The following is a 23,141-nucleotide window of genomic DNA, read 5'->3' as shown; positions in this document are numbered from 1 at the left end:
AACATCTTCATAGAATCTTGCATTACCTCATCTGACGCCTCTCGGTTGTGGTTCCATGTATGCAAGGGACATTCTTTGTGCTCCAGTTTATAACCTGCGGCTAAAAATGCTTGTTCATACCTTGGAAAACTATGACACATGCACAAACAGCCATTTATCAGACACTATCGTCCAATGTCACTATTGTACACGTATTACAAAAACATTTCCCTTGGACCAATCTGCATCTCACTGGCAAAATTGTGATGGGTCATGGATCCAAAGGAAGAGATTAATTCTTTCTGCCCTCGGACGGATGCAACAACCACAGCGTGAAACCACACATCGACACACAGAACTTCACTACCGACCAGTAAAACCAAAAACTACCAAACTTGAGCATCTGAACAGTGAATGTAAATCGCATGGAGTAACACACACAATGTCTGCAAATGTTGCAAAAAAAAGTGAAAAAATAGCTAATCAAGTCTGAATGAATGTATCTTGATCTCAATACTTCTTGGACAAGGTGTCAAGGTTTTATTTAGGATGGTGGAATAAAGAATGGACAAATCATTAGAAGTTAGTATTTATTTTAATACAAAAACAACCTAGTAAGAAATGTTACACAAGATTGTATTTTAACATTTTGTAAAAGAATGTAACATTGTAGCTCAAATGACTCTGGGTTGTTTTTAAATGACCTATGCTGGATTGTGGTTACCCAATCATGGGTTTAAACAAGCCAACATTTGGGGTTTGAGCAACCGAGCATAGGTTAATTTATAAGCCAGCGGTTGGTTCTGTCTATTGTATATTTTACCCAACCTTGGGTTGAAAACAACTCAAATTTTTTTGGGACTGCCGAGATGCTGTCAAGTAATCTGAGATTTAATGTAAAACAGGTTGGACTTGCAATAGATGCACTTAAGAAATAGCAAAAATGGAAATCAACAGGTCGACCATTGCAAAAGCTGTGATGTCATTGCGAGCTGATGTCATTGGCTCTGTGAATTCTCTGCTCTGCGGCTCCACCTTTCTGCAGGAGGCAGGAGAAAGTTGAGTAGCAGCAATGCAGATGCATCCTCCTGACCAGCTCTCGCAAGACGCTCTTAAAAGTGTCTCTGAACGCCGAAGATGAAAAGTAGAATATGAAAGGATCGAAACATGCGTTCAGCGTGCAGGTGAGCAGAGCATATGGCCTCCATTCAGTGCTGTAACCGCCAATAAACCCCTCCAGATGTGATACACTGAAGGGCATGAAACATCCGATGAAGACCAGAAGTGTCCCCAGCGCCATCCCGATGGATCTCATGCGCTTCTTGGAGTTGACGTTGGGTAGATTGGTGAGGATATAGATGCACCTGAAGTAGCAGAAGCAGCAGATGGGGATGGGAATGCAGAAGTACACGACAAAAAGTTGCAGCCGAACCGGCACGAGGATCTTCAGCTGTTCCTCGCTGAATTCATCATAACAGCTGTTCCTCTTGGACGGCTCGGTGAAGTTGGGGTTTGAATGATGGTGGTATTGCATGACATAGACGATACTGCACTGTGCCATGGACACCAACCAGAAAAACACGACGGCTATCACAGCGTATCTGGGGGCGCGTTTTAACTTGTATTTGATGGGGAAGGCCACGCCCAGATATCTCTCCACACTGATGGCCGTCAGATGGAAGGTGCTGTTACAGATGGTGGCATAGAAGATCAAACCCGACAGCGGACAGAGGAAGTACGGCAGGGTCCACTTCATGTTTGCCGCCTCCACCATACGAAACGGCAGGAAAAAGAGAAAGACCAGATCAGAGATGGTTAAGCTGAGGAGCAGGACATCTGTAGGAGTGGATCTCTGGCGAATCTTCTTACAGAAGGTGTAAAACGCCAAGATGTTGGCAGGGACACCTGTGATGAGAGTGAATCCATCCACTGCCAGGACCAGTTTACTGAGATTCACCGTCCACACCATTGCTAGTATCCAGAGAATTCTCTGCGGAAAAACAATGCGAGTATTTTATTGTGAGTCTCCTTTTGACTTTCTTATTGATCTCATAACCTTTAGAGACCCAGTAGCTACACATACATGCAACCAAATAATCTGGCTAGGGAGAATGAGGGCATGCACTTTTCTGCAATAAAATGTTGAAAATATTTGTTTGTATTACACATCTAAAGAACTCTCAAACCAGAATTCATACTCTCATCCAGAGATGAAGTGTAACTTCAAGTGTGCACTTGCGCAGAAGCTGTTTAAATATGATGCTTATTGATAGGAAATAGCACAGATTATATAATAGGATTATAAAACAAATACATATTTAGAGTTTAGTTTAAGTGTTGTGAGTATCAACCTCCTATCTTACTGGAAAGAAGGTAAATGCAACTGTGCTTTAAGTGTTCAAATATAACCACACGCACTTCACATCTTCCCAGAAAACACGCATCAAACATTTTAGTTAGCCTGACAAAAAACACATCAGCCAAAGTGACTGACAGACAGCAGTTTTGATCATGTTGTTAGTGTGTGGGGCTGCCACGGGTCAGGTGTGATTTCTCAGGATTAGAGATATTTTATGTGGGTTATAAAAATACCCATTTTATCCGAACCGCAGTGAGTGTAAAAAAAAAGCTACACTAAAAAAGCCATTGTGACACTTACAAATAATTGCCGTTCGTTGATGAAAGCTTTTAAAGTGATAGTTCAACAAAAAATCTTTTTTTTACTTACTCTCGTGTCATTCCAAACCTGTACGACTTTCTATTTTCTGCAGAACACAAAAGAAGATATTCTGAAGACCAAACACTGCCCCCCATTGTTTGAATGCAAAACCACTTAGACATTTCTCAAAATATCTGAATAATGAAAGTCATGATGACATGAGGGTGAATGAATAATGACAGACGTTACTAGAGAAATAGATACTCAGACTCAATTTCGGTTGCAGTGTTGTTGAGGTGTTAGTATTCTTTTATTTTGTCTGTTCACAAAAAAGCACCAGACACTTTTATACAAAGTGAGAGGACAGGAAATGAGCTTCACACGTCTTGTAGTAACCCTCAGCATCTAAATAACAGTAGGCTTTAGATAAGTAGGACGTTAATTAGGTCACTTTAATAATGGCATTAACAAGCAATTAAATAACTTTTTTATTAATCGATTATTTGAATTTTAATAATGGCATTAAAAATAAATAAAATAACTTTTTTATTAATCGATTATTTGAATTTTAATAATAGCATTAACAAGCAATTAAATAACTTTTTTATTAATCGATTATTTGAATTTTAAAAATGGCATTAACAAGCAATTAAATAACTTTTTTATTAATCGATTATTTGAATTAAAGGTTAAAACAACCCAGCTTTGGGGGCTGAAACAACCCTGCATATGCTAATTTACAACTCAACGGTTGGATTTATCCCTTTTTGACCCAACGCTGCACTGTAAACCCGGATTTTGTGTTAATTAAACAATTTAAGTGGTCATTGCTAATTCATTATGATTTTTTCAAAAGACGTGTTCATTATTAAAACAGATTAGCTGTTTGCACTATTCAGAAAAAAATGTGAGTAATGATCATGTTAAGATGATACAACTCGTTATGTTATGTTTTTGAAAGGGAGGGGAGGGGCCTATTGAAACAGGTTGACGGTGAACATGCGGTGTATTTGGGAAGAGTGAACCTGTCTGATTGTACGCGCTTAACGTGGGTTTTCAAAAAAAGCAAATCGGTAAGTGTACAAAGTTTTTCTGTAGATATATTTCTGACAAATGTGATAACCCAAAATCCGGACTGATGTTCAGCTTTACAAAGTTAACGTGTGAATGTGCCTGTCGACGCTATTTTGTTTGCCTTTTAACAGTTTAGTTATAACGTTAAATTTTGCTATTTCTGTTAGGTCACCGTTTATAACGTTATCCAGATTGTTTCAGTATGTTCATATTTTAGCTACAACGTGTGTATTTGGTTGGCAAACGTTTTTTTTGTTGTTGTTCTTATCCGCACACGTCTATGAACGTTAAGTTACACGTGTTTGGTGCTAACGTAAAGTTATCTCTGATGTATTAAGGTAATACGTTACTAAAAATTCTATTTAAAGTTATATACAAGTGATTTTTCTGTCTTTATCTATAACGTTAGTGGTAACTTAAACTGTTTAGAAGGCGAGGTCATTAGCAGATGTTAATTTGTTAATTAATGTTAACAGTGGCATTGTATCGACTCATTTTCTATGACTTTCTAAAAGTTCTTATGCTCTGTTTTCACAGGTTTTTGCAAAGATGCAGTGGAAATGTAAGTTTTGTGAATATATATGTGACAAACGGGTTACCTATTAAAACATTATAGGTTAAAACATGGAAGCTACAGCAGAACTGTTCCATTTCCTTGCCTACATCAAGATTGTTTGTGCACATTTAACTCCATTAATGCACTTAAGGTCCACTTGTCTAAGATTCATACGAAAGCCCACGATGCTCAACTATGTGAATCTCAACAAGTAACTGTTCATTGTTGTCAACAATAAAAAAACTGTTATTGTGAAACATTGTTATTGTTTTATTTTACATTTTAGTATACAAAACGTATAGTAAAATCAATAAGTAAAATAAATAATAAAAAACTAGTCAAATTAAATAATGTGAATTAATGATTTTTAGTGAAGAGAGCTGATGCAAAATTGATTTGTCTACTGCACCCACCAAAGGTTTTATGTTAATTCAACTTATTATGTTTAGTTTCATCCTGCGCAACAACTAAAAAAGTTTAGTGCAACGGGTTTCCACGCAAATTTCTAGTAAAGTCAACTAATTAGGGTTAAGAGTGTGGGTTTAAAATAATCCAGTGAGTTTAGAGAGGATTCAATGTCAAAAATTCAAATGAAGCAGTATTTTCTTTTCTGCTGTCTATTGTTATAGATTGTCAAGTAACATCCGAACAGTCTTACGTAAATAATAAATACTGTGTAGAAGTCTTTGAGGTAAACTGGACACATTTACTTGCTGAATCTTTAAAGTCCTCAAAACATCACAAACCCTAAAAAAGCAAGAGAAGAATGAAGTTACTTCATACCTTTAAAGAGTCAGTCCAACACTTCAGACTCAGATGTGATACCACAGATATTAACAGCTCTAAAGACGTCACTGTCACACATGACAATAAAATCAGGAAAGAAGCTGCACTTTTTTCATGTCGCGTTAAGGAATATGTATTCAATAATCAAGTTCCCGGCAGAAGGATGTTTATTTTCTAACCTCTTTATAAAGATTTAACTGTGAAGATACTGAATTAGCCCATTTCTTTCACAACACATATTGTTTGAAAGCAGCTTTCCAGAAAACATTCTGACAATGTTGGGGTTGCGAAAGTTAGTTATCTAACTTTACAACATGGCCATTTCCAACGCAATCATTTTTTTGGTGGATTGTTTGGAGTATCATAGTTTTACCACACATATCATGGATAAACTATAGTTTAATAAGTAAAAACCATGACTCATTTCTGAGAGTCCATTACCGCAATAGCATGCATGACAGTTTGTGGAAGTGTAAATTCTGCAATTCTGTTTCTCAGTAGGCAAACGTCTTGAGATGACTTTATGTCCGTGTTTCATGCTGTAAATACAGATGTTGTTGTGCAAAGCCTACACCACCAGAGCATCTTACCACTGCAACACCTATTTACATTTACATTTACGCATTTGGCAGACGCTTTTATCCAAAGCGACTTACATTGCATTGTATTATACATTTGTATTGGAGTATCTGCAATCCCTGAGCTCAAACCCATGACCTTGGCATGCTAGCGCCATGCTCTAACCACCGAGCTACAGGAAAGCTGTGGTTTTATTTTCTTTCAATGTGTAAAAGCTTGTGCGAGTTGTAACGGCATTATAAGGAACCAAATGTTGTTGCTTTATTGTCTCTATAGTATTTTGATTTTTTTATACTCTACTTGCTGTATTCAGTCAGGCACGCCAAATGTATGTATAGACTGATGTAAGACAGACAGACACCCTACAAAAATGAACCATGGTTTTACTACAGTAAGTGTAGTTTTAGTACCCGTTAATTTTGCTGTAAAACTGTAATCAAAAACAAGGTCCCTACACTTTTACTATAATAAAACTACGGTTAACAGGACAGTTCACCCAAAAACGAAAATTCTGTCCTCATTTACTCACCGTCAGATTGTTCCAAATCAGCAAAAGGGGGATGAGATCTGTTTGGTTACTGACATACTTATAAATATCTTCATTTGTGTTCGGAAGTACAAAGACATTTATGAGTAAATCCTTTTTCGGTGAACTTTAATTTTCATAAATGACATTACATGTACAGTAGACTATATTATATTGCAGGATATGTCTTCAATGTTTTTTGTCACCTGCTGATTGGTCCACTTCAGATAGATCGTCTTGTTGAACCACACACATATCCCGTTTCCAAAGTGTTATCTCCTTCGGCAAAGTAGTACAACCATGACGTCATCTTAGTTCTTTGTCCGCTGCCGTAGTGTTTCAAAGCGGTCCAGTGGTTGCACTTTGCAACCTCACCACTAGGTACCGCCAAATTTCATACATTGGACATTTAACGGTCTATATTGGTCAGTTAAATTTCATACATTGGACATTTAACGGTCTATATTGGTCAGTTACATGACATTACGCAAAATGATTTCAGTTTAACATTTGGAAAGCTTACATTCAAGTTTATTGATATTGTATTGTTTTTTCCCAGAATGCTAGCGGGGGTGGTGGAGGAAATCCATTCTTTGTAAAGCAGCTTTAGAACAATATGTATTGTGAAAAGCACTATACAAATACTGTAAAATAAAAGTAAAACAGTGGAGTTGTTCCAGTGCTAACAAAAGTGACTGTAAGTGTAATGTAAAATTGTGCCAACTTCTATTTCTATAGCTTTCTGATATGATGCAACATCTTCAAAAAAAAAAAAGTTGCAGTTATACCTTCATCTCAAATCTCCATGACTCAAATAAAACATGGCACAGCTTACCCCACTCTCTCTTACATCCTATAAACCATTCCAAAGAGCATATGTTTGTCATCATTCTACACATTAAACTAGGCCTGTCAACAACATATTTTACTTCAAGTCATTAGCGGTTTCCACATCATTAACGTACAATATAAAAGAGCTTAATGAATTACACGTCCGTGAGGTGGGTCTCCTTCATACTCAGATGCACAATCCATCCACAAACGCACCGTAGTGAATCGCTCTAATTGAGCAGCGTTACACGAAGCATCTGTGAGCAGAGAACTGAATAAACGCGGACTGTCAGTCCATTATTTATCATTTAGTAGCTCAGTTCGGCCACGCTTTCCGGTCTGCGGAAAAACACATCATTTTTTCACATTTCAGACGGCCGAGTGCAAGAAACGCTGCCGTGCAGTATTGTTCTGATGGATGAGGAGCGCACGTGACACGGCGGTGTGAGACAGAGAGATCAGTCTTATCAATAATGTGCTCTCGGTAAAACAAAACGTTTTGTGCAGCAGAATAAAGGCACGGCCGGAGGAAAGGCAGAACATTTGTTTCATCCCAACAGAGACACAATGTGCTTTGTAAGGAAACTTCTTTTTCTGCAGTGCAAACAGTGTTGAGTTTTGAGTTTTCTCAGCGTCTGGGTCTCCCTCGGTGGACCTGAGAGAAAGTAAATGGAGAAAAGAACAAACAAATGCATCATTTGGTATAAAATCATGTCTGAAGGCCCTTTTCTATGGCTTGCATCAGCACCGCTCAACACGCAACATTTGCTGCTGTCTGCCAAACATCACTGAAGAATTTGTTTGATGCATGCAATAGATGCAAGATTGCATGCAATTCAATCTAAATTCTAAATTCACATCTAGTTTGAAATGAATATAAAGGCAATTTGTTGATACAAGTGTTTTTAAGAAAATCATGTTTGACATCTTAAAACCAAGATTTCGTGAGAATCACCTGATTACAAACTTATGAAACCTCAGTTAAGTTCCATCAATGCGCATCGTATTGAGAAAAACTGCACTAATAACATGCATTATGATTCCACGTACCACCACATCTTCTTTATTTTTCATAATTATATCTCTTTACTACAGAAACGACTGCCTAAATGTATTTAAGCAGCTTTGCAACAACGCACAAATGTGAAGAACACTAAAAAAAAAAAAAAAACTGAATTGAAAAATGTGCATCTCACCTGTCTGACATGCGCTGGGTGTCCATGCACGGGTTGAATCCACGGCACTCGTTGAGGGCTCGTGTGCCACATTTGATCACGCCTGTGCGTGTCTGGAGATCTGTGTCTATGCGCTGCGAGAACGGGCTGACTGATCACATGCGCGGGCTGGAGGTTGCGCGGCTGCTGCACGGGTTCCCGAGGAAGCGTCTGGAACTGGGCCGGCTGCAGCACCAGAGGTGGAGTGGGTGCTCGACGACCTGATTTGTTGCGCTGTTGGGTGGGTTGAGAAGGAGCTCCGGGATTCTGGACGGCTCGAGTCTGCTGGACTGGTTTGGTGAAAGGATTCTCCGTCTGGACGGTGTGCTGCCGGAGGGCTTCCTGAGTAAGATGAACGGACGTGTGATCCGGTCTGGCACCCGTTTGGGTCTGCGAATGGGTTTGGTGCGTTTCGGTGCGGAAAGGTACGGTCGTTGCTTGAGGTAGATGTGAGTGCGGGACAGTCTGATCCTGAGGGATTTGGGACGGAGCGATTTGGTTTTGAGATGGGGCTTGTGGTCGTGTGTGCATATTTGGGTCAGTACGAGAGCGGTTCGGTGCCACGCTTTGAGCAACTGATCTCTGGAGGTCTCTTCCATGGGTGGCAAAAGCATCCCGATTCGACCCAACCGCACGTTCTGTCGCTCTGTGCACCTGAGCAGGTCGATCCCTTGGTGCATCACGTGGCGATCTAGGCCGCCGCTCGGAGGGTCCACTACTATCCGAGCTGTGTTCTCGGCGGTTGGGGTAAGCTGGTGTTCCCTGCAACTGGTCCCATGGCATCTGTACAGGTATAGAACGTCGGGGTTGCTCTTCTGTTGATGATCGCGAGTTGTCAGGACGACGGTTGGCGTTGCCTCTGTTTCTAGCGTGAGAGTAGCTGGTCGGAATGAGTTCACTCGGTCGATGAGATCCGTTCGGATTCTCCAAACTCCGAGAAGAAATCATCTGGTTGCCGTTAGCATGTTGACGAGGTAGCGTGTTTTCCCTCTGATCAGCGTGACTCGGCTGGCTTGCTTCTGGAGGGTACGTGTTCAGATTGACATGAACTGTGTGAGGCCGAGCGCTGTTGTGTTGGTCAGTATTTGGCACGGTGTTGAGGTTTACGTGTACTGTAGGAACAGGTGCACCGGGTTGAGGGTTACCCGTTTGAATCAGGATGTTGGGATTGTGTTGGCCCGGCCCTGTGAATGACCTGGAGTTCGGCTGGACGTTGTCTGGATATGAATTGGTGTTTAGATGGCCATTGTGCTGGAACACATCTGTGCTCAGATGTCCATTCTGCTGGAGTGGGTTGTTTTGTGTCGTCGTGTGGAAGTTACCGTCAACGTTAATAGGAAGAGTGGTTAAGTTCTGTTGGTTCTGTGCGCGCGAGTTGTGTAACGCTGGATCAACGTTTTCATTGACAAGAGATCTGTAAGTAATGTCGGCATTCTGTGGAGGAGCAGTAACCTGTGAGAAGAGACATTTCTGTTAAATGAAAGCGGTGGCGTTTGATGCTCTTTTTATTTGGCCATTAACTTTCCCACAGAACACATCAATAAACTTGTTTCAATCCTTCTGCTCACACATCTGTCTGACAGAGACAGAGCCGTTTAAAAAGTGCCATTATTGTAAAATTTAGTAGCGACGTTAATGTTGGAGTTACTGAGTTCGATTCATTACCAGAAATGTTTTTAAAAATATAGACCATTTTAGAAAACACAGACAAAATGGATCCAGAAGCATTTCCTGTTTCAACTTTGGGATTTTTTTAATCCCACCATAAAAATGATAGACCCTTCATTTCTTTGTAAGCAGGCAAACTTACAAAATCGGCAGGGGATCAAATAAATATTTCCCTCACTGTACATATTGCACAGTATTAGACATTACATCTTGTCTTACCGTGTGGCCATTCCTCTGGTTTGTTTTCTGAAGTTCAACCGCGTCTTTGATTCTTTTATCAACTGCAGTTACAAACACACACGCATCAATCTTTACCCTTCAGCATCATAACACAACACAACAGGCAGAGGATGATTTGTGAAGCATGACGTACCCTTCCTCTGTCGCAGAAGCACAATAATGACAATGATAATTATGATGAGTGCGACAAAACAGGCAACGACGATCCCTGCGACGGCCCCCACACTGAGACAGGTGCCTGCGGAAGGTGAGAGACGGTTGGATGAGGTTATAACAGAAGACAGGTGAGTAACATAAGTTGTTATACATTTTAAGAAGAAGCAGAGATGGAGAGCCCATTCAAAACTGTATTCAGTTTTTTTGTACAGTGTATGTGTTTTCCATTCTATTACCTAAAAGATAAATAACAATGCTCGGGTGTTCTGAGTGCGTGCAAGCAGAGGTATGTGAAATTTCATTTAATTACTTTTTCACAACTGATGCTTGGACATAAAAGAAGGCAGAACATACAGTGAAACCAAATAACAGTACAAAAACATCAATAATGGAGCCAGAACTGCGTCCAGCGAAAGCAAAAAGTCATTGTAGGCGGAAGAAAATTATGACTCCTTCCATCGCGTTGACACGTGCATTCATCAGTCGGTGTTTGATTACTCCCTCACCGCAGGAGAAAATGAACGTCAGAACGACAAACGAATGAACCGCCACTTTCATCAGTCACACAAGTGCCACCGAGCGCCATTAACTCACCCACAATGACCACGTCCATCTGCTGCTTGGATTCCACCCCCGTGATGTCGTTCCGCGCTGTGCAGACGTAACGGCCGCTCTGACTGGTGGAGAAGATCTGCAGACTCAGCACGCCGCTGCCCGACTGACCGGCGGTCACCGGCTGACCGTTGACTTCCCATGAGAATAACGCCGGAGGTAGAGATGCAGATGTGCAGGTGAGACGGAAGGTCTGGCCCATCGTGGCATCTCCTCCACCAACACATTCAGATGAGGTTTTTGTCATCTGCAGGGCGTCTGGACCATCTGGGGACGTGACAGCATTACGGATTATAAATCTCACATCATGACAAATCATTAGGAAGGCTTGTAATCCTGTGTGACACCATCACCTATCAATTCCAATCTTATTTCAATGCATTAATGTGGAATGTCACAACTGACCAATCGGGAATCAAGTATTCCACAGCGCTGCGTGATAATTTTAAAAAAGCAGGAAATAATGAAATCGGATTGAAAACTATCTTGTGAAATGTACAGTTATTGTGATATATTACTAATGCAGGGATGATTTGTGTTAGTGTCATACATGATTCATTTCTTTGATGTTAACAATGACACATCAATGAAACCATTCTTGTGACTCACAGTATACGCTGAGGTTGGCTTTGGTCGTGCGGGCGCTGACAGGATTGGTGACGGTGCATGTGTATTCTCCTGCATCATCTCTCCTGGCTGGGTTGATGACCAGAGATCCAGCACTGATGGTGATGCGGGTGTCAGAGGACAGAGCGACTCCTTCTTTACCCCAAACCACAGTGGCCTCTGTGCCCGCGGACCAGCTGCACCGCAACGACACGTTCCTGCCTTCCAGAGGCAGCCCGGGCAGAGACAAACTTACTCCATTTACAGCATCTGATGAGCGAAAACCAGACCATCCCCAAATGCATCACTCATGCGATTGATTGAAAGAAACCGTTAAAGGGACAGTTCACCCCCCAAAAAAGTCTGTCGTGATTTATTCATCCTTATGTCATTCAAAACTTGTATGTTAATTTTGTGTCATTGTGTCTCACCAAACACCTTGAGCTGCACGGAGCCTGTGCCGATGCCGAGTCCCGTGCTAGGAGAGGGTTCCACGGAGACAGTGTAGTTTCCAGAATCACGGAGTTTACTGTTGGCGATTTTAAGCTGAGTGGCGGTGACAGAGATTCTGCCCTGGTACTCGGGGGCTAATATTACAAGCGGCTGTCCGTTCGCCCACATTGCCAGCGTGTTACTACCTCCGGCAGTGCTCCATCTGATTAGGGATGTATCCGAGATGGTCTGCACCGTGAACATCACATCGCTACCCGACGCCACCTGCACTGATGTTTTGTCAATCTGTACTGAAACTGGATCCAGACACACAGCGACCAAAGGCAGACCTGACGAAATCAGAAAGGGATGAGAAGAGCATCAGTAGCCCTGAGACAATCTGGACACCTAAATCAGAATTTATATTTTGTCAATGCGTTACGTTAGAAAAAATCTCATTTAAAAATACTGCATCACACCAGTGCCATTTACATAAATGTATTCTTATTTACGAACAGTACATCGATTTTTGTGTCTCATTTAAAACCATCTTCTTCAGAAATATTATGTGTTTGTGCTTGTTTGAGATTTTCTTATTTAATACAGGACATGTAGTACATTCATTAATTTATGTGTTTGGCCAAGTGAGCAAACACATTCATTTATTCATTCAGTCAATCGCACTTATGTCTATTCAATTCAATTCAAATATTTCATATCATAAATCGTTACACACATACTTTCACTTGTGCTTTTTGTCATTTTGGATTAGGGCTGCACGGTATTGAGAAAATATGCGATATTGTTGTCGAATATTGCGGTAGCGATATAACATTCCCTAGAGAAATGCTATTTTTATTAGCTATTTTTTTATCATTTATATATGTAATTATATAAATAATATATAATTACATTATATAAATAATATATATTACATATCACCCGTGTTGATACTGAAATGAACAGGTAATAGATATTCTTCTGATGTAATTCAATCTAATTCAGGCTAAAAAAAAATATTGAGGAAGAAGGAAACATACTTAACACTACAGAGTTTTTTGTCTTGAGTGTTCGATTTAACGGGACTTTTATTTTGACGGGCCTTCGGGGAAGACTCAAGTTTTTGTGTGTTTGCCGATAGCTTCACTCAAACAGTAAAACGCTCGTAAAATAAACTCTCAGAGCAAATCCTCATACAGTGCAGACGCAGATAAATCCTCGACCATCACCCGTGTTGTATGTTAAACTGTGCACATAATTCACTCAGAACTGCCAGATGACATTGAAATAACAGGATTTCGCGTCCGCATCTAGTTAACGTAACGTTACGTTACATGGACTGTGTGCAGTGCACTATTGATTATTGTCACACACAAACAAGCTCCACCACGACAAACGCACTTCACACGTACACGCAGCTCTGTCTAATGCACATATTCGTATTATTATACATATATGTCGCACTGTTGTTATCATTATTTTTATACACATGAAACTAATTTAATTTATCGCAACTCTCTGCGATATAGATATCACATATACTATTATCGAGACAACGATAATTTTCGATATATCGTGCGGCCCTATTTTGGATTAAATACATTTTAGAATAACAGTATAGACAGTGACAGTATAAGAAAAAAACACAAATAAAGAAAACCTAAATCATAGAAAACGGGTAAATTATAAAATACACCGAATATACAGGGTAATATTGCAGATTTTTATATCAGTATATGTATGGGAAGATTTGGTAATGCAATTTCATAATGAACGAATAAATGTATGACACAGGTGAATGAAAAGGTGTGGTGTGGCATGCAGAGATGATGCATGTGAAACTTTATATATATATATATATACATATATATTGTATATTTCTCTCACCTGTCAATGAGAAAACAACAAAAGGATGCAGCAGGATTTTCATGTCAGTCTGGTGGACCTGACCACAAACATATGTTAACTTAAAGATGTTTCACTCTAACATATTAAACATGTAATAGAATACAATCGATTACATAAACGGGACATACTGAAATACGAAATCAACGTACTATAGAAACCAGTGCACACTCAAAACAAAGATAAAGTCAAATCGACGGTATTTACAGTAGTTAACATGCTTGAAATGTAATGCACACTTACTTAGCCGACTTCTTTGACTTGTCATTGTCCAAACGTTCATAAATGCCGTGAATTCCGTGTTTGGTTTCGGGTACAGGAAGGTTCGAAACTCAGACGTGTTTACTTCCTGATTTACCTGCTCTCGCCTGTTTACCGCTGTTGGGCGGGGTTAGTGTTAATATTCATTGGTCGTTCCGCGGTGGGCGTGGTCTTTGAGCACAAGCGACTGGAATGGCGTGTGTTGTCTGCTCTCTTCCCCAGTTTGGTGAATTATTTCGTTAAAAAATAGGAAAAGTTGACTGTGTGTGTGTGTGTCTCTCTGTCTGTGTGTGTGTAACTAGGACCCAGTTTAGCTTGAAAATAAATGCCAAAAACAAACAAAACAAGAGAAATGTGTTCGATTCAATTTAGTAGGCCTATCGATTAGTGTCATCCACGTAAGCTACACAGCAAAAACATTGCCGCATGGCCATGAGAAAGCGATTTTTAAAATCCACATGCAAAACTAAGCATTTTAACCATATTATGTTCATAACATAAAAAGTTGTAAATCTAAACGTGGCATATGACCATCCGGCTTTATTACCTTAACGAAATAATTCACAAAACTAGGGAAGAACAGTCAACACACTCCATTCCAGTCGCTTGGGCGCAGTTCAAAAGGCCACGCCCACCGCGGAACGGAAATGAATATTCACACTAACCCCGCCCACTGGAACAGTTTTTCACGGGAACTGAATATTACACAACACCGCCTCACCGCCTTCACGTGCTCTCGGAATTACTTTCCCAAAACACGCAAACATGAATCAGCGTCCTCCATTCTTTCCGACAACAAAGCACCTGAACACAACCAGCTCGGAATCATAACATCAGAAGTGGGAATTATCAAATTTCCGAGAGCACGTGAAGGCAGCATTACACAGTTGTATCCCTAAAGTATAAGAGAAAATGAAATGAACCTTAATGTAGATAATCAATAATAAATACGACAATCGCGTCTCAAACGCTACCGATTTTAAACGAGTTATAAAACTTTACAAATCACGTCCGAGCTCTCCGTGTGACTCTCGCGAGACTACACGTTACCATCTTTGGTGTCGTATTTAAAAGCATTTTGCTTGAGGAATAAAGTTTGGAAAAATTGAAAAGTTAAAATATCTAAGTTTTAATATTAGTTTTAGTCGCGATGAAAAGTCTCGCGAGAGCGAATCAAACGCACTGCTTACCAATCGCACTCGCGGTATTTTGGTGTCATATGCCGGTCGGCATGTGCAGCGTCGCGTGAACACCTATCTTGCCCTAAATAAAAAACACTCGTCTTCCTGCCCGCGTTCTTGGAACTCATCATCATACGCTGAGAAGAATCACAGAAGTAACGTCACAGCAAAACGCGGCATTTACGCTTCGAAAAGCAAGGTAATTATTACTATTAAAATGTATACGCCATTATTTTGACGTAAGAATAAAAACAAACGTGCGTCTCACCTGATTTAAAATAAAAGAAACTGAAAACGTTATCCATCAACAACAAATTCATCCCGGGTTATCTTAGTAATTATTTAATAAAGGTTTTATGCTGTTATCTGTATTAATCTTTATATATTGGCAGGTGTCATGGGTTTATGGAAGCTGGTCTGGATTCTGTTTCTTATGTTTTCTCAGAGTGAGTCTGATGTTGTTGAATGAAACAGTTCTCAATAAAACCTGTACGGCAACCTCTTGTGTACACTTCAAGAATAATAACAAACCAGTTATGTATTAAATATGAAATATTTGTCATCAGTGCCAGGGTTTGTTGATGGAACGGTGTCTGTCCACTTCAAAATTGGACGTCAGCTGCAGGTGGCTGTGGGTCAGACTCTGGTTCTGGAGGCTGAATTAAAACAAAATCAAGACGACAAGATTGACATGGTGACGTGGGAGTGTGAGAGAGGCACAGAGAACGTGAGGATTTCACAGAACGACCGAATATCTCTGGAGAAGGATGATTCACTTCTGCGGATCAAGCATGTGAGACCAGAGGATTTTGGGACCTATAAGATCACCGTAACCGACAGCGATGGACAACAGGAGCATGCCTCCATAGAAGTCAAAAAGATGGGTAACTAGTTCAGACTTTACCTACAGTATGCAAACGTTATCGTCTGACTGACCTAGCAGCTGTTTTACATATTTCCTTCCCTTCACACGCGTGGCTATAATTAAATTGAAAGGTAGCACCTCGTGCAGAACTCCACGATAACATATAACTGGATAAACAGGTCATGTTTCTTTCTTTTATTTCAGACGAGCCTCCGAAAGCATCTGTTGCAAGTGTTTTGGAATGTTTTGTGGAGGTCATCGGCGTGACACAGTGGGACAGCCCTCAGTTCACATGGGTGGTGGATGATGTTGTGGTAACCGATCAAATGGCGCTGATGGATAATGGGAAAAGACTCAACATCTCCGAAGTTAAAGGACGAAACTACACATGTGTCATCAGCAGCAGTTTGGGAATATCTGTAACACATTATCAGACAATCACAGGTTAAGAAACCGTTTCCTTTTCTAACGGTGTACTGTATTTACGTCTGAATATCCCGAAAACTACATTTACACTTTTGCATTGAAATATTTGTTCATATTTACAACATACGCTGTTGCAAAGCAGTTTCACATACATTGTAGAACATACATAAAACAAATCATTACTAATCAGAGGTATACATTTCATACATCATCGAATCCATGATGTTTAAACGGACACTTCACCCAAAAATGAAAATTCTGCCATCATTTACTCACCATCGAGTTGTTCCAAATCTGCATAAATGTCTTTGTTCTGATGAACACAGATGAAGATATTTGGAAGAATGCTTGTAACCAGACATATCTTGCCCCCCCATCGACTCCCATAGTAGGAAAAATGACTTTGAACACAACAGAAGATATTTTGAAGAATGTAGGACAGCAAACAGTTTTTCCTTCTATGGGAGTCAATGGGGGGCAAAATCTGTCTGGTTATAAGCATTCTTCCAAATATCTTCCTCTGTGATCATCAGAACAAAGACATTTATACACATTTGGAACAAGTCGAAGGCGAGTAAATGATGACAGAATTTTCATTTTTGGGTGAAGTGTCCCTTTAAGCGGTTGCTCTACCAATTTAAAGTCTAAATGGAACAATATAAACATAAGAAATTACAGTTTGCATAAAGAAAGTAAAGCCTATTTCATTTCAAGCGTGACATGTATGACAATTCACAAAACACACATCTGTAGGTAAACAAAGTCAATTGTACAGTGTATTGTTGTTATTGATTTGTTCATTCCGGCCTAATTCACACTGATCAGATAAACACCAACAAACATTTTAAATAAGAGCTAATGACTCCATTGTAACAGATGTCATATTTGACCAAGCAAAATGAAATATAATCGAATACAAACGTGTGTGTCTGGGAGGCATTTTTAGCCCGACCTCTCACGAGATTCTGGTGAATTCATGTGAATGTGTAAGATGCACGTGAATCCTACGAAAACATAGGATTATTAGAAACAATAAAGCCTCTAAACCCGTCAGTGATCTCGTGTGAATTAGTCACTTCAAAGAAAATTGTTACAGATTGTTGCGAGTTTGTGTTTTGACTGTATTTGTGTATGTGTGTTTGATGGTCATCAGAATCCCAGCCCTGTTCTAAATACGGAGGACTGGTCATTGGACTTTTCTTTGCTCTCGTTGTTTGTTTGGTTGGGTAAGATGTTATTTCTGTACTCTTTGAGACTTATTATATATCTGCTTTGGGACCGGGGGATATTATTGAGCATCATTTTTAATGGGCTTTTATTTGGCTGTTAAGCTTCCATTGGTGTGAAATATGCTAATTTTATATTTAAATAAGCTAAATATGCTTCTGTGTATATTCATCAGTGAAAGATGACGTGACTGGATTTCTTGCATTAAAGGTTTTCAATTTAATCTGCAACAGTGGCTGTTTTGTTCTTTTTGGGAAAATATAAAATATTGTTAGGATTGAAAAACATCAAGCTTGTTTACACACCGTATATGTTTGCTTATTTCTTACTTATTTCTTTTCACGCAAACTTTTTCTTTCAGAGGGTTCTTCATCTGGAAGTACTACAAAACCAGAAGACGGAGAGTTCCTGTGGATGACCCTAATGAGCAATAATTTATTTCTTGTTTATACTTTTTAATGGTTATTTCAGTTTGTTAAGCTATCTTTCCTCTACAGTGATACTTCACAATAATAAGTTGTACATATGTGTTTTTCTCTTGATCTGATATATCCTGTAGAGTAACAGAAAACACTAAAGTCTACCTCATTCGTGTCTTTTGGCATGAGTTTACAAAGAATAAAAATGTGAAACTAACACTGAGTGTGGTCACATGTGACGGTGATGGGGTGGGAGCGGGTTACTTTGGAAACATTCTACAGGAAAGGGAAAAAGGAAATTGCTGCTTGAAAACAAGGTGACGCCTAAAGCCCTTTGACTCAGTGAAGCAGATGAGAACAAAGCCGAAGCCGTCCACACAACGTGAACCATTCCAGCGTGAGTTATCTGGAACAGAAGATGTTTCTGCACATACACACGAGGAGGTGAGTCGAATTTAACTGCTAAGTTATTTGTATTTTGTATAATGTTTATCTGGCTGTGGGTTAACTACACGCAGGTGACATGGAACTACAACAACGCCGCTTTTATTGGACCTTCCTACTTTATCATGTCTGCCGTGAGTTGTTCTTTAGAGTTCAAATGTTTGATTTGTCAAGTTTCAATCTTTCTACTTCTTTAAACAACAAACATCCATTTGTATACCCTCTCTCTTAAAGGGACAGTTCAGCCAACAATAGAAACTATGTCATCATTTATTCACCCTCATGTGATTGAAAACACCCATGTCACGTTTTCGTCTGTGAAACACAAAGGAAGATATTTTGAGAAATGTTTTGGGGGTTTTGTGTTCATACAACGGAAGTCAATGGGGTTCAGTGTTGTTTGATGATCGACATTCTTCAAAATATCTTCTTTTGTGTTCTACAGAAGAAAGTCATACAGGTCAAAAATGACACGAGGATGAAAAATGTTTTATGTTTGGGTGATGAACGGTTATGAAAGGTCGATCAATATTTTTGTTTGTTCAGCAGTGCTGTGGAGCTGCCAGGGTTTGTCCGTACGCTTTAAAACCCACCAGGCGTCGTGTGTCATCAAGGGTCAGAGTTTCATCCTGAGGGCACAGATTGACCTGCTAGACGGTGAAAGTCTGACCAGGGTGACATGGGACCACGCAGCAAAGAACTCTGGGAAGAATTATACAGTGGCCGAGTTTCCTCGTAGAACATCTGATGAGAAGGTGACATTAGAGGAACAAGGAGCCGTGCTGAAGATCAGAGGTTATCAACCTGCGGACAGCGGCGTATATACCATCACAGTTATAAACCAAGCCGGACAGAGACGCTCAGCGCAGCAGACAGTCCGAGAGTATCGCAAGTCGAACTAAATCTTCATCGCATTAAACATGAAACACACTTTCTGTTTGTTTTGCTCACTGTGTTGACACAAGACAAATGTACACTCCAACATGCAACCGAAATTTACCCAAAACATTCTGTTGATGTCGTGGAAGTGTAGATTGCATTTCTGTCTACTTTACCCATATGTAATGTACAAACGTCTGGTTCATGTGTGCTTGTGTGTAGTGGCAGTGAATCATGTGTCCGTGATGGTGAACGTGTCACACTCCGTTCTTCACTGTATGGAGGCCTGGGGGTCCGAGCCCACCTTCACCTGGCTGCATGAGAAAGTGGTGGTGACAGAGGAGGTGGGCCGCGTGTCTGCGGACGGAAGGTCTCTGCACGTCTCCGGCACGTTCTGTGGACACTTCACCTGTGTGGTGAGCAACAAACTGGGCTACAGCTCGGCCACCTACACGGCGGGTACGACACAACCCTGACCAATCACACAAACTACTGTAGACTTTATACTTAAAACTACGTGTCAGGGACTAGAGTCAAACATTCTGATGGTGCGAGTACGATGGTATGTTTTGCATGCACTGCAGGTAGAGATCGCAAGCTTTGCATGGTTGCTAGGGCGTCGCCCTCCATCCGCTCGTCTAATTTAAATAATTCTGTTGTTTTAGAATATATTTACTGAAATAAATGAGTGGATTCTTATGTCTTACGGTTTTACAAAACCCACGTTTATTCAAGTGTGCTATTGGTATACTTTTAAATAAAAATAAAGTATACTTTCAGCCTACTTTTTATGTACTTCTCAGAAATATAAGTATAAGTCAAGTACGCTTAAGTGTCCTTTTAAGTACAAGTCAAGTATTTATAACGTTTTATCAAATTGTTCGTTCAAGTTTAAAGTTTATATAATATAAATGGTAAACTATAGCTATATTATGTAACAGTAAATTCACTTAAAGGGATAGTTCACCCAAAAATTCTGTCAATATTTACTCGCCCTCCAAACCAGTATAAATTTCAAAGGAAGATATTTGGAAGAATGTCAGTAACCAAAGAGATGTTATCCCCCATTTACTGCCATACTAGGGAAAATAAATACTATAGGAGTCAATGGAACTGTTTGGATACTGACATTCTTCCAGATATCTTACTTTGTGTTTAGCTGAAAAAATACATTTATACAGGTTTGGAACAATCTAAGGGTGAGTAAAGGCAGAAGTATATTTCGGCCGTCCGCGCACCACCCAGCATGACGCAATTTTCGTCATCAGGAGCGTCCGCGGTCGTCCTCGTGCAGCCCATTTTTTTAAACTGCGCGGACGGAACGCGCACAACAGCGCATGCGTGAAAAAATGTTTAATCAGCCGAGTCCACTCGGTGACGTACTGCGCATGTGTCAAACTCGTCTTTCCACGCTTATCCGCGATTGAGTATGCTCAAGAAGCTGTGCGGACGCGTTTGTGCACGAGACGGACGCGGAAACTCAAGTATACCCGGCCCTTAAATGATAACAGAATTTTCATTTTTGGGTGAACTATCCCTTTAAAGTGAAGTGTTTTTTTGTTTTTTTTAAATAAAATGTGGGCCAATTTAATCCCATGTAGTATTGAAATAGTACACTTACAAGTAGACTACTGTACTAATAAATTGATGTTAGATACTTACTACATAAAGTACACTAACCACACTAGAACTTTACTCAAATATATTTAATAAAACGAATTTGAAGTATACTATTTTTTGAAGTTCAAGGCTACGATAGTATTGTATTTGGGTAAAAGCTCATTAATTCTCATGATTAGTCTTCATTAAGGCTCAGGACGTGAAGCAGCTGTTGATGGATGTGTTGCGAGATGTTTGCTGACAGTTGCACTGATGTGAGATCTGTGTTTCAGAGGCGTGTGAGCAGGACGACAGACACACAACTGCTGTCGTTGTGTGTTTCTTACTGCTGCTGGCGATCATAGCTGCGCGTCTGGCCTTTATGCTGTGGAGGTACAGTTACACTTTCAGTATTTTGCACCGGTTTGTTTGTTTTTATCAACCGAAGGTGTGTTGAGTTTCTCCAGTAATGTACAGTATGATACAAATGCTGTCAGTGGAGATCGTCTCAACACGTCAAGAGCTAACAATTCATAATCTCTTTTGAAAGTTAGCTGTTTTGCTAATGAATCACCACAGACAGATTGCTCGCATGCCAGAGATTCCTCTCTAGGTTCAAAACAAATGTTATATTTTGAATGTGTGCGTGGATGTGATGTCATCAGTCACGCAACACAACAACTTCACTTTAAGGTTGTCAAGCAGTGTTGCAACTTGGCATATTATTAAACTATATATACTGTATTCAAGAAATCGGCCGTGTGCGTTTTATACGGTTATGATTTATACAGTAAGCGGGATTCGTATACTTCTTTTAAAGTCAAATATAATAAAGTCTACTTTCTATGTATTTCTAAGAAATAGCATACTTGACATAGTGACGGTCACTATATCTCTGAACGGAGATGTACTTAAAAGTATAATGAAGGTGTACTTGGCTCGAGTAAAACAGCGAAAACATCCTTGATTCCAAGCAAACTATGTCTTTGATCAAATCTCATCCAGTCAGAATTTGAAATCGAGTACATTTCAAATATTATCCGATTTTTAACGAAGGCATTTTCTTGCGTTTCATTGAAGTTTCCTTTGTTTTGATTTTGTTTTATTTTCTGCATGCAGAAGGCATCAGAGGAACAGAAGACAGCGTTTGTGGGAGTCGTATGAAAACACACTGTGAGCGCGCTGGTCAGGACTAGCTGACCACAGGAAGTGATGTCACACCACAGAGGACCAACTTCCTCTTTTTTGAACGCCGTGACATTGAAATGACTGGAAACTGAAAAAGCTCATCGATTATCAGTCGCCTCAGAGTTTTGAAAAACAAATACAGTTTTTTATTGATCATTGCATTGCATTTTCGTATTATTAAACTTCGTGAATTATGCATTTTTCTTTGTATTAATCTGACCAGCATTTTTATGTAACCGTAGCAGACTAATATCAAAACACTTGACTGTGATTCCTCAATTGCCAAATGCATGTTTTGGATGTTAGAATAAAACCCATATTCCCTTATACACCGTCATTTTGAAGTTGTCTCCGTTTTGTACCGTACGCTTCCAGGTGTGATTCTTTCATACTGTATTTCTCACGGCACGATAGCTTTATGTTGACTAGACGTGCGGTAAATTCCAAACAGTCCCAGTGAAGCATTCATTTAGATCTTGATATTCTTTCAGAGAGAAAAAACCCAAACACTGCTATAAGTTTGCATTCAACCAATTAGACAAAACAATGACACGGCACATCAATCTGCAGTCTTTTGTGAGCAACGAGATCAAATATTGGTGGCATCTGTGGTGTCACAGCTGATGTCCGCCGGCCCTGTGGGTCAAAGGTAACCAGCAAACTCAAACGGACAGCAGGTGACACGATTGCATCGCACATCACGAGAAACAGGCCTTCCACTGATTTCTTTATCACTTCGACATGATTTTAATATCTTGTACAGTATATACTGGTTCTATGTGTGGGACACATGTCATCGCTATAGCGAAATAAATCCAGACGAAATTTC

The 23,141-nt window shown here is 39.9% G+C and overlaps 4 protein-coding genes across 9 annotated transcripts; 2 read left to right on the top strand and 2 right to left on the bottom strand.

The window, feature by feature from the left end:
• Positions 1-961: 961 nt before the first annotated feature.
• LOC130557698 (free fatty acid receptor 3-like) lies at positions 962-1,948 on the bottom strand. The gene has a single exon (XM_057339687.1). The coding sequence runs from the start codon at positions 1,946-1,948 to the stop codon at positions 962-964; it is 987 nt and encodes a 328-aa protein (XP_057195670.1).
• A 4,305-nt stretch (positions 1,949-6,253) lies between these two features.
• si:dkeyp-97a10.3 (uncharacterized) lies at positions 6,254-14,714 on the bottom strand. Its single transcript, XM_057340795.1, has 9 exons — positions 14,067-14,714; positions 13,806-13,863; positions 11,918-12,268; positions 11,490-11,756; positions 10,863-11,147; positions 10,246-10,350; positions 10,092-10,153; positions 8,187-9,656; positions 6,254-7,645 (listed from the first exon to the last, which is right to left on the bottom strand). Exons 2-9 carry the CDS (start codon positions 13,846-13,848, stop codon positions 7,619-7,621), a joined length of 2,610 nt encoding a protein of 869 aa, XP_057196778.1. The 5' UTR covers positions 13,849-13,863; positions 14,067-14,714; the 3' UTR covers positions 6,254-7,618.
• Positions 14,715-15,228: 514 nt separating this feature from the next.
• LOC130557537 (uncharacterized) lies at positions 15,229-18,258 on the top strand. The gene is made up of 6 exons (XM_057339365.1): positions 15,229-15,464; positions 15,658-15,711; positions 15,832-16,149; positions 16,335-16,574; positions 17,710-17,782; positions 18,145-18,258. The coding sequence occupies exons 2-6, from the start codon at positions 15,663-15,665 to the stop codon at positions 18,215-18,217; spliced, it is 753 nt and encodes a 250-aa protein (XP_057195348.1). The 5' UTR covers positions 15,229-15,464; positions 15,658-15,662; the 3' UTR covers positions 18,218-18,258.
• Positions 18,259-18,538: 280 nt separating this feature from the next.
• si:dkeyp-97a10.2 (uncharacterized) lies at positions 18,539-22,668 on the top strand. Of its 6 annotated transcripts, none has more exons than XM_057339360.1 (6): positions 18,539-18,646; positions 18,721-18,780; positions 19,193-19,534; positions 19,748-19,984; positions 21,418-21,517; positions 22,244-22,668. In XM_057339360.1, exons 2-6 carry the CDS (start codon positions 18,726-18,728, stop codon positions 22,299-22,301), a joined length of 792 nt encoding a protein of 263 aa, XP_057195343.1. In that variant the 5' UTR covers positions 18,539-18,646; positions 18,721-18,725; the 3' UTR covers positions 22,302-22,668. The 6 variants fall into 6 exon arrangements, with proteins under 6 accessions (XP_057195343.1, XP_057195345.1, XP_057195346.1 ...); XM_057339362.1 differs by having other exon boundaries at positions 19,196-19,534; positions 22,244-22,667; XM_057339363.1 differs by lacking the exon at positions 18,539-18,646 and having other exon boundaries at positions 18,665-18,780; positions 19,196-19,534.
• The last annotated feature ends 473 nt before the right edge of the window (positions 22,669-23,141 follow it).

This window comes from Triplophysa rosa, linkage group LG8 (genome assembly GCF_024868665.1).
Source record: "Triplophysa rosa linkage group LG8, Trosa_1v2, whole genome shotgun sequence".
Lineage (NCBI taxonomy): Eukaryota > Metazoa > Chordata > Actinopteri > Cypriniformes > Nemacheilidae > Triplophysa > Triplophysa rosa.
This window is presented reverse-complemented; position numbering and strand designations above follow the sequence as displayed.